This window comes from Coregonus lavaretus, assembly GCF_964263955.1.
Source record: "Coregonus lavaretus genome assembly, chromosome: 1".
Classification (NCBI taxonomy): Eukaryota; Metazoa; Chordata; class Actinopteri; order Salmoniformes; family Salmonidae; genus Coregonus; species Coregonus lavaretus.
The window spans coordinates 3,350,895-3,363,225 of record NC_139988.1 but is presented as its reverse complement, the minus strand read 5'-3'; the positions used below and the strand labels follow the sequence as shown (position 1 = coordinate 3,363,225).

Sequence of the window (12,331 nt, the reverse complement as noted above, 5' to 3'; positions counted from 1 at the left end):
TTTGCTATAGTGGGGGTATGTGAGTCTCGAAAGCCTTGAATGCTAACCCACCCATGCAATAGAATGGGAAATATATCCCTGAAAAGCCCATTTACATTTGGACAGCATTAATGTCTTCTCCTCTATGGCACGAAGCACAGGGGAGCCAATGAGCCAATGAGCCAATGAGCCAAGCTCGGGTTCCACCCAATACCCAATCAGAGAGAAGAGTCAAGGCTCTACATAATATCCAATCAGAGGGAGCCAGGAAAATGACTTGCCTGTATATAGATTATGTTGTGTAGACTACTTGGCCCTGTTTACAATGTTCATCATTCCTAGATTTGTTTTGACTGCACAGTTTTGCACTTGCTTGTTTATCAAAGGGGATGTTTTGTTATATTCTTAATTAGTTATGCCAACACACTGCTTTGAATATGTCAGCAGTAAAATATCTAATATGAAAGCAGCCCCAACAGCTGAGTATCAACCCACCGTGAACACGGTAAGTAAATACTGCATTACCATTCCTCTTTTGACAGTAAGGACGTCATTTTGGATAATTATTTAAGTGTCAGAATACACTGTATTATTCTGAATACTTTTAGAAACACCTAAAGAAAGAAACCGTATATGTATATATTTTATATATGTTTCCCTAGAAAAACAACCTCCTTCTAATCTCCAGCGTTTGAAGCAACCTCAACTATCAACACATTTTCTTCCTGCTATTACACAAACTCACCACTAGTTGTGCAACACATTACCACACACAACTTCTGGGTAATTGATGAGTGAATAAACAAATCCTGAATGGTTGTGATGTGAATTAAATGACCGCCCATTCTCTTGTTATTATGTCTGTGAATGTCAGCCAGACAGTTTGTGAGGCAGACCACTTCCTCTGACTTGATTCTTTGGTCTGTGGCTGATCAAGCATTAGCCACAGACCTCCTTCAAGCACAGTGCAGATATACCCAAGGGGTGAACTCTAAGCCTATGCCCTGGTCCATCAATTTGGCATGAAAGCGATTCAATGTTCACTGCTCCACCAAAATCATTTTATTTTGTCCCAAGACAAGCAATCACTTCATAGCCTCAGAATTGCACAACAACTTAAACCACAACTGCCTTGGTTTTCATTGGCCTCTCCTCTTTTTTATTTATCTTTTATTTGTTCTTTTGAGCATGGAGGCAGAAAACGCCCCCTGGGCTGTGCCCTATGCAGCATGGAGATAGAAAACGCCCCCTGGGCTGTGTCCTATGATCATGGAGATAGAAAACGCCCCCTGGGGTGTGCCCTATGATCATGGAGATAGAAAACGCCCCCTGGGGTGTGCCCTATGATCATGGAGATAGAAAACGCCCCCTGGGCTGTGCCCTATGATCATGGAGATAGAAAACGCCCCCTGGGCTGTGCCCTATGCAGCATGGAGATAGAAAACGCCCCCTGGGCTGTGCCCTATGCAGCATGGAGATAGAAAACGCCCCCTGGGGTGTGCCCTATGATCATGGAGATAGAAAACGCCCCCTGGGCTGTGCCCTATGATCATGGAGATAGAAAATGCCCCCTGGGCTGTGCCCTATGCAGCATGGAGATAGAAAACGCCCCCTGGGGTGTGCCCTATGCAGCATGGAGATAGAAAACGCCCCCTGGGCTGTGCCCTATGCAGCATGGAGATAGAAAACGCCCCCTGGGCTGTGCCCTATGCAGCATCATGTGTATTTCTTCACTACAACAACACTTAAGGAGGCCACATAGTGGTGTCTCTCCTTGGCCAGACACACACAAAAGGAACTTTAGAGACGTAGGAGCCAGTCACCCCTGTCCTTCCTTATACTCTTGTTATTATGTCTGTGAATGTCAGCCAGACAGTTTGTGAGGCAGACCACTTCCTCTGACTTGATTCTTTGGTCTGTGGCTGATCAAGCATTAGCCACAGACCTCCTTCAAGCACAGTGCAGATATACCCAAGGGGTGAACTCTAAGCCTATGCCCTGGTCCATCAATTTGGCATGAAAGCGATTCAATGTTCACTGCTCCACCAAAATCATTTTATTTTGTCCCAAGACAAGCAATCACTTCATAGCCTCAGAATTGCACAACAACTTAAACCACAACTGCCTTGGTTTTCATTGGCCTCTCCTCTTTTTTATTTATCTTTTATTTGTTCTTTTGAGCATGGAGGCAGAAAACGCCCCCTGGGCTGTGCCCTATGCAGCATGGAGATAGAAAACGCCCCCTGGGCTGTGCCCTATGATCATGGAGATAGAAAACGCCCCCTGGGGTGTGCCCTATGATCATGGAGATAGAAAACGCCCCCTGGGGTGTGCCCTATGATCATGGAGATAGAAAACGCCCCCTGGGCTGTGCCCTATGATCATGGAGATAGAAAACGCCCCCTGGGCTGTGCCCTATGCAGCATGGAGATAGAAAACGCCCCCTGGGCTGTGCCCTATGCAGCATGGAGATAGAAAACGCCCCCTGGGGTGTGCCCTATGATCATGGAGATAGAAAACGCCCCCTGGGCTGTGCCCTATGATCATGGAGATAGAAAATGCCCCCTGGGCTGTGCCCTATGCAGCATGGAGATAGAAAACGCCCCCTGGGGTGTGCCCTATGCAGCATGGAGATAGAAAACGCCCCCTGGGCTGTGCCCTATGCAGCATGGAGATAGAAAACGCCCCCTGGGCTGTGCCCTATGCAGCATCATGTGTATTTCTTCACTACAACAACACTTAAGGAGGCCACATAGTGGTGTCTCTCCTTGGCCAGACACACACAAAAGGAACTTTAGAGACGTAGGAGCCAGTCACCCCTGTCCTTCCTTATACTCTTGTTATTATGTCTGTGAATGTCAGCCAGACAGTTTGTGAGGCAGACCACTTCCTCTGACTTGATTCTTTGGTCTGTGGCTGATCAAGCATTAGCCACAGACCTCCTTCAAGCACAGTGCAGATATACCCAAGGGGTGAACTCTAAGCCTATGCCCTGGTCCATCAATTTGGCATGAAAGCGATTCAATGTTCACTGCTCCACCAAAATCATTTTATTTTGTCCCAAGACAAGCAATCACTTCATAGCCTCAGAATTGCACAACAACTTAAACCACAACTGCCTTGGTTTTCATTGGCCTCTCCTCTTTTTTATTTATCTTTTATTTGTTCTTTTGAGCATGGAGGCAGAAAACGCCCCCTGGGCTGTGCCCTATGCAGCATGGAGATAGAAAACGCCCCCTGGGCTGTGCCCTATGATCATGGAGATAGAAAACGCCCCCTGGGGTGTGCCCTATGATCATGGAGATAGAAAACGCCCCCTGGGGTGTGCCCTATGATCATGGAGATAGAAAACGCCCCCTGGGCTGTGCCCTATGATCATGGAGATAGAAAACGCCCCCTGGGCTGTGCCCTATGCAGCATGGAGATAGAAAACGCCCCCTGGGCTGTGCCCTATGCAGCATGGAGATAGAAAACGCCCCCTGGGGTGTGCCCTATGATCATGGAGATAGAAAACGCCCCCTGGGCTGTGCCCTATGATCATGGAGATAGAAAATGCCCCCTGGGCTGTGCCCTATGCAGCATGGAGATAGAAAACGCCCCCTGGGGTGTGCCCTATGCAGCATGGAGATAGAAAACGCCCCCTGGGCTGTGCCCTATGCAGCATGGAGATAGAAAACGCCCCCTGGGCTGTGCCCTATGCAGCATCATGTGTATTTCTTCACTACAACAACACTTAAGGAGGCCACATAGTGGTGTCTCTCCTTGGCCAGACACACACAAAAGGAACTTTAGAGACGTAGGAGCCAGTCACCCCTGTCCTTCCTTATACTCTTGTTATTATGTCTGTGAATGTCAGCCAGACAGTTTGTGAGGCAGACCACTTCCTCTGACTTGATTCTTTGGTCTGTGGCTGATCAAGCATTAGCCACAGACCTCCTTCAAGCACAGTGCAGATATACCCAAGGGGTGAACTCTAAGCCTATGCCCTGGTCCATCAATTTGGCATGAAAGCGATTCAATGTTCACTGCTCCACCAAAATCATTTTATTTTGTCCCAAGACAAGCAATCACTTCATAGCCTCAGAATTGCACAACAACTTAAACCACAACTGCCTTGGTTTTCATTGGCCTCTCCTCTTTTTTATTTATCTTTTATTTGTTCTTTTGAGCATGGAGGCAGAAAACGCCCCCTGGGCTGTGCCCTATGCAGCATGGAGATAGAAAACGCCCCCTGGGCTGTGCCCTATGATCATGGAGATAGAAAACGCCCCCTGGGGTGTGCCCTATGATCATGGAGATAGAAAACGCCCCCTGGGGTGTGCCCTATGATCATGGAGATAGAAAACGCCCCCTGGGCTGTGCCCTATGATCATGGAGATAGAAAACGCCCCCTGGGCTGTGCCCTATGCAGCATGGAGATAGAAAACGCCCCCTGGGCTGTGCCCTATGCAGCATGGAGATAGAAAACGCCCCCTGGGGTGTGCCCTATGATCATGGAGATAGAAAACGCCCCCTGGGCTGTGCCCTATGATCATGGAGATAGAAAATGCCCCCTGGGCTGTGCCCTATGCAGCATGGAGATAGAAAACGCCCCCTGGGGTGTGCCCTATGCAGCATGGAGATAGAAAACGCCCCCTGGGCTGTGCCCTATGCAGCATGGAGATAGAAAACGCCCCCTGGGCTGTGCCCTATGCAGCATCATGTGTATTTCTTCACTACAACAACACTTAAGGAGGCCACATAGTGGTGTCTCTCCTTGGCCAGACACACACAAAAGGAACTTTAGAGACGTAGGAGCCAGTCACCCCTGTCCTTCCTTATACTCTTGTTATTATGTCTGTGAATGTCAGCCAGACAGTTTGTGAGGCAGACCACTTCCTCTGACTTGATTCTTTGGTCTGTGGCTGATCAAGCATTAGCCACAGACCTCCTTCAAGCACAGTGCAGATATACCCAAGGGGTGAACTCTAAGCCTATGCCCTGGTCCATCAATTTGGCATGAAAGCGATTCAATGTTCACTGCTCCACCAAAATCATTTTATTTTGTCCCAAGACAAGCAATCACTTCATAGCCTCAGAATTGCACAACAACTTAAACCACAACTGCCTTGGTTTTCATTGGCCTCTCCTCTTTTTTATTTATCTTTTATTTGTTCTTTTGAGCATGGAGGCAGAAAACGCCCCCTGGGCTGTGCCCTATGCAGCATGGAGATAGAAAACGCCCCCTGGGCTGTGCCCTATGATCATGGAGATAGAAAACGCCCCCTGGGGTGTGCCCTATGATCATGGAGATAGAAAACGCCCCCTGGGGTGTGCCCTATGATCATGGAGATAGAAAACGCCCCCTGGGCTGTGCCCTATGATCATGGAGATAGAAAACGCCCCCTGGGCTGTGCCCTATGCAGCATGGAGATAGAAAACGCCCCCTGGGCTGTGCCCTATGCAGCATGGAGATAGAAAACGCCCCCTGGGGTGTGCCCTATGATCATGGAGATAGAAAACGCCCCCTGGGCTGTGCCCTATGATCATGGAGATAGAAAATGCCCCTGGGCTGTGCCCTATGCAGCATGGAGATAGAAAACGCCCCCTGGGGTGTGCCCTATGCAGCATGGAGATAGAAAACGCCCCCTGGGCTGTGCCCTATGCAGCATGGAGATAGAAAACGCCCCCTGGGCTGTGCCCTATGCAGCATCATGTGTATTTCTTCACTACAACAACACTTAAGGAGGCCACATAGTGGTGTCTCTCCTTGGCCAGACACACACAAAAGGAACTTTAGAGACGTAGGAGCCAGTCACCCCTGTCCTTCCTTATACGTAGTGACCGAAATGATTCCTGGCCATGTCTGCACAAAATCCAGCTTCCAACAGAATTGTTAGAGTCAATCAGAAGCAATAAGCTTCCCTATTAAAATACAACTTCTTTAGATGACAAGAAACAAACATACATAAAAATCAGGACTAATCATTTTCAACCATTCTTACATTGGATAATAAAAATGTCCCTGCATGTGTTCATTTACACAAAAATGAATATGACTGTATTATATACCATACTTTAAATCTCTGTGTCTCCAGATGGAGAGTATATTAATAGGCCTACCCTCTTTTGCAGTGTATTATCTGTCATGTATCTAGATGTAATATGTCACATTTGATTGCAGCATATGCCTAGCAGTGACATAGCAGACATTGGCATGAACAGTGATGTTACGTTAGGCTGGTGGTGGGGAGACATGATTCACCCTTGGGTATTGAGGTCAGATGCATCATTGGAAATAGAACAGCTAACACCAGAAAACCCATAATATTAGGACAGTTATGACAACATCCGTATTGTGTTCTTGGGTTGCATGTAATGCACTGTATGTCAAATACACTACATGACCAAACGTATGTGGACACCTGCTTGTCGAACATCCCATTCCAAAATCATGGGCATTAATATGGAGTTGGTCCCCCCTTTGCTGCCATAACAGCCTCCACTCTTCTGGGAAGGCTTTTCACTAGATGTTGGAACATTGCTGCGGGAACTTGCTTCCATTCAGCCACAAGAGCATTAGTGAGATTGGGCACTGATGTTGGGTGATTAGGTATGGCTTGCAGTCGGCATTCCAATTCATCCCAAAGGTGTTCGATGGGAGTTGAGGTCAGGGTTCTGTGCAGGCCAGTCAAGTTGTTCCACACCTGTGCAGGCCAGTCATGTTCTTCCACACCGATCTCGACAAACCATTTCTGTATGGACCTCGCTTTGTGCACAGGGGCATTGTCATACTGAAACAGGAAAGGGTCTTCTCCAAACTGTTGCCACAAAGTTGGAAGCACCGAATCGTCTAGAATGTCATTGTATGCTTTAGCGTTAAGATTTCCCTTCACTGGAACTAAGGGGCCTAGACCGAACCATGAAAAACAGTCCCAGACCATTATTCCTCCTCCACCAAACTTTACAGTTGGCACTATGCATTGGGGCAGGTAGTGTTTTCCTGGCATTCCCCAAACCCAGATTAGTCTGTCGGACTGCCAGATGGTGAAGCATGATTCATCACCAGAGAACGCGTTTCCACTGCTCCAGAGTCCAATAGCGGTGAGCTTTACACCACTCCAGCCGACGCTTGACATTGCGTATGGTGATCTTACACCTCGATCACACCGAAAGCATCATTGCATTTTGGTTCACCAGAAAAACATGAATTTCCAATGGAACGCTGCATTTGCCTTGCAGCATTGAGTTGCAGAGGCAATTGGAGTGTGTTCTGTGTGGTGCATATGTTGGATTTATCGAACATTTGCGTCAAACTGTATGCGTAGACGGCTAGACAGAAATGGTAACAGAAGGTGAATGTTGAACTTTTGTTGCACACATATCCAGATGATGCTGTGTACCATTTTGCGGAATGACACTGTAGGTGTGATCAAGGCATTAGGCTTGTGTGCGGCTGCTCGGCCATGGAAACCCATTTCATGAAGCTCCCGACGAACAGTTCTTCTGCTGACGTTGCTTCCAGAGGCAGTTTGGAACTCGTAGTGAGTGTTGCAACCCAGGTCAGACTATTTTTACATGCTTCAGCACTCTGCGGTCCTGTTCTGTGACCTTGTGTGGCTTACCACTTCGCGGCTGATCCGTTGTTTCTCCTAGACATTTCACTTCACAATAACAGCACTTACAGTTGACCAGGGATGCTCTAGCAGGGCAGAAATTTGACGAACTGACTTGTTGGAAAGGTGGCATCCTATGATGGTGCCACGTTTAAAGTCACTGAGCTCTTCAGTAAGGCCATTCTACTGCCAGTGTTTGTCTATGGAGATTGCATGGCTGTGTGCTCGATTTTATACACCTGTCAGCAATGGGTGTGGCTGAAAGAGCCAAATCCACTAATTTGAAGGGGTGTCCACATACTTTTGTACATATAGTGTACATGCATAGACTTTTCAAATGGCTTGAGGTCATGATGAGACATTTTTATTACTGAAAAAAGGAAAACATATATCCACAAGAGTCAAATCTGTTTGTGCTTTTCTTGGTCTTTGTCATGTGAACAAACATAGGAGTTGTCTATACAACACAGACAGATCTCAGACCAGGCTCACAAACCAGGATATACATCACAAACAGATCTCATACCAGGCTCACAGACAGATCTCAGAACAGGCTCACAGACCAGTATATACAGCACAGACAGATCTCAGACCAGGCTCACAGACAGACCTCAGACCAGGTTCACAGACCAGGATATACAGCACAAACAGATCTCAGACCAGGCTCACAGAGAGATCTCAGACCAGGATAAGACACAGAACAAGAACAGATAACGTCAGTTCTTAATTATTGGCACCCTTGATAAAGATGAAAAATGTTGGACCTGACTGTACAGAGAATAAGAAGACCAGTAGGGTTGGGCCCTGCACTGCGGCAGCCTTCTGCTCCAGCCCAGCCTCTCCAACCCAATGTGTTTTGTGTGTATAAGTATATTGCAGAAGACAAATTTCTAATGAATAATAATACTAAAGTATATCTTATCTTAAGTTCTGAGTTCTCCTACCTGCTGAGGTTCCCGTGGCGTCGTCTGCTTCACCCTCCTACTGGACGCCGTCGTCGTGGTGATCTCCATAATGGAGGTAGATGTCTCCGACCGGTTGCCTGTGTTGGCACTGGACTGTGGCGTGATGGATGACGGCGATTCTCCCACTAGTCTCACGCTCCCCTGGACGCGGATGTTAGGATCTCCTTCCGTGGCCATGTTGAACACCTTCAGTCCGTTATAGTAGAGGCCTGAGAGCTGGCCCTGAAACGAGCGACTCCTGTCCCGGTCCCAGCCACCTATCTGTATGGTGGTCTGGCTGTTGAAGATAGTGAGCTGCCGACCTGCGGGAAAACAACGTTACATATATACAAGAATGTATGTTGGATGGAACGCGGACGGACTCTGCCACCGCTAACTCCCTACTCGTACTTTGAGTCACAACAGAAATAAAAAAGAAAAGTGTGATGAAAAATAATTGCGCATAAGAAACACAGATTATTTGCCCAGTCGGCTAATGAGTTGCGATAAATTACTCGTTGCTAGAGGCAAGCCTCTCATGGTAATTTATTGCGGTAGAATGATGGATGGAACCACGCAGACTCAAAGGGAGAAAGAAAAAAGCAAAACGTTGTTGTAAATAAATGTACTGCAGCTTTGCTAAAAGGACAATCAAGTCAATTTAACTGCAGGAAGGACATTAATCTTGATAGGTGTGTAAATATTGTATTACTTGACAGCAATGGGCTAAACTGCAATTGATTTATTCCTTGAAATAATAGGAAGATCTTAGAAGTGTGAGTTTTTATATGTGAAGGAATTTTAAAAGGGACAGTTTGTATGTGGGAAATTGCCTGTGGAGAAAATAGAGTTGACAGATGTGTCATCTTATAGGCTCCAATTATCCTCTTTGAATAGCTTGACACTTGAATTTCTTTGAAAACACTTACCACTTTAACAGTTTTAATGTTTATATAGGAGTTTTAAGTTTCATTATGAGAATTTAAAAAATCATTCAAAGTTATAGAATGTATAGAAGTTTAGAGTTTCATTACGATATTTAACATACATTTCTAAAGTTTTGCCAAAGTTAAAATGATTCATCTTACTTTTATCATCATCCCAAGACCGCCCTTTAGCAAGAAGTGAATGCAACTTAAAATGTACACTGAGGTTTGAAAAATGAGGCACACAACAAAAGTGTCATTGGTGACAGTAAAATAACATAAAAACTGAAACAGAACACACCACAATGAAAAATAATCATGGTGGGAGATACAACTTGGTTTCTAGAAACATACAAAAAGGCATGCACTCAAACATTTGAGTTTTATGATACATTGCCTTGATCTTCATTCCCTATACATATTTACAATATCCGTTAAAGGGACTCAATTTCTTTATGCCAATTAATATTGCACTCTATTTATAATTTAACATTTCTAGAAGTTTAATCAGTATGATCCATTATAAAACAAGCACATACATGTATATATGTGTATAAAATACAACACTACAAATATCAACTGAATGGATAATTTAACTGGACCTTTTTTAGTTCATTTAGGTATCAAATGACAACAATGCTATAATAATTTATATACATTTTAACAGTGTTGATATTACTTCAGGAAATTGTTAGATTTATGTTTACAGTCCCTTTAACCTGAAGCTGACATCTCTAAAAATAAGAATACATTATTATATGCAAAAGTGTGCAATGTTACTAGCTAGCTACATTTAACTGTTTTAAAATTATTTCGTTTTATTTAAGTTTTACTGAACATTTATTTTTTAAGGTTTATTGGTTATAAAATGTATTACTGGGTTATAATCAAATTATTTTTATTTGAAGTTTTAATCAATGTTTTTACCTTTGTCGAGTAGCCATTCGTCAACTACTCGACCAAGTCGATATGGGATTCGCTGTCTAGCAATCGCCAGGCGTTCGTTATCATTGTTGCCTTTAAAGTTTAAAGAGACATTTCAGTGGTTAAAGTCTGTAAAGTCAAAGGTTAAATGTTAATACTTAATTCTTGAGCTATAACAACTGCCACACAGTTTTTAATACGTTTTAGACGTTTAAAATAAACACAAAGTTACCTACAACATTTCATCGACCCAACTTCACTTACTCAAATCATTTTATTTTAATATAAGCCAACCAATTATTCCTATATTAATTGAGAATTAGCACGCTGAAGTTTCAACTAGGTTAATAAAGTTATGTTACTGTATAAACCAAAACCAAATCACAAATTTAAACATTTTCATAACATAACTCTTACCAAAATGATTTCCAAAACACATTTTTTTATTTTCTTGCTTTCTTTTTGGCAGACTTTTTAGCTAGTTATAAATTCCCAGAATATATCGTTTGTGAAAAACATTCATCCTTTTGCACACAGTTTATGGTTTAGAGTACAAAACAAAGTATATATATATAACACATCCCATCCCCATTTAAACAAGTTGACTAATTACCAGGTAACAATAAGCTAACAACAAATCAGCAATCAACATGGACATTTCAAGAATCAAAGAAACAACATATTTAGGTGTCAAAATAGGTGCACACATACTGAACACTATTCCAATAGCAGTGAAGGCTTTGACAATGGCTACACTAAGAGTCAGGGTAATGACGGTGAAGGCTTTGACAATGGCTGCACTAAGAGTCAGGGTAATGACGGTGAAGGCTTTGACAATGGCTACACTAAAAGTCAGGGTAATGACGGTGAAGGCTTTGACAATGGCTAAACTAAGAGTTAGGGTAATGATGATGAAGGCTGTCATCACTCTCATCCTCTCATTACTGGTAGACAAACATGTAAATGAGATTGATAACAACCATAATCTCCTTAATTGCTTTGAGTTTAACCAAATTTCTGTAGACTTCAAAAGCAGTGTGGCTTGTGGGTGGATTAATAGAAACTGAAAAACAGAAACTGTGAGAAACAGATAGAGAGAATAAACTGATCCGAACAGTAGTTGAGAGAATAAACTGAACCGAACAGTAGTTGAGAGAATCAACTGAACCGAACAGTAGTTGAGAGAATCAACTGAACCGAACAGTAGTTGAGAGAATCAACTGAACCGAACAGTATTTGAGAGAATCAACTGAACAGAACAGTAGTTGAGAGAATAAACTGAACCGAACAGTAGTTGAGAGAATCAACTGAACCGAACAGTAGTTGAGAGAATCAACTGAACCGAACAGTATTTGAGAGAATAAACTGAACAGAACAGTAGTTGAGAGAATAAACTGAACCGAACAGTAGTTGAGAGAATAAACTGAACCGAACAGTAGTTGAGAGAATAAACTGAACCGAACAGTATTTGAGAGAATCAACTGAACCGTATTTGAGAGAATCAACTGAACCGAACAGTAGTTGTGAGAATCAACTGAACCGAACAGTAGTTGAGAGAATCAACTGAACCGAACAGTAGTTGAGAGAATCAACTGAACCGTATTTGAGAGAATCAACTGAACCGAACAGTAGTTGTAAGAATCAACTGAACCGAACAGTAGTTGAGAGAATCAACTGAACCGAACAGTAGTTGAGAGAATCAACTGAACCGAACAGTAGTTGAGAGAATCAACTGAACCGAACAGTAGTTGAGAGAATCAACTGAACCGAACAGTAGTTGAGAGAATCAACTGAACCGAACAGTATTTGAGAGAATCAACTGAACCGAACAGTAGTTGTGAGAATCAACTGAACCGAACAGTAGTTGAGAGAATAAACTGAACCGAACAGTAGTTGAGAGAATCAACTGAACCGAACACTAGTTGAGAGAATAAACTGATCCGAACAGTAGTTGAGAGAATCA

At 43.8% G+C, this 12,331-nt stretch overlaps 1 protein-coding gene across 1 annotated transcript in view; it reads right to left on the bottom strand.

Annotated features, from left to right (window-relative positions):
- The window catches only part of LOC311118953 (neurexin-1a-beta-like), a gene marked incomplete at both ends in the record, with an annotated part of 435,621 nt that overhangs the window by 142,872 nt on the left and 280,418 nt on the right, over window positions 1-12,331 (bottom strand). Inside the window, 2 exons of the mRNA XM_084157689.1 lie at window positions 8,519-8,841; window positions 10,372-10,461. Of these exons, the coding sequence (XP_084013815.1) occupies window positions 8,519-8,841; window positions 10,372-10,461 (413 nt within the window). The remainder of the gene's footprint in view (window positions 1-8,518; window positions 8,842-10,371; window positions 10,462-12,331) is intronic.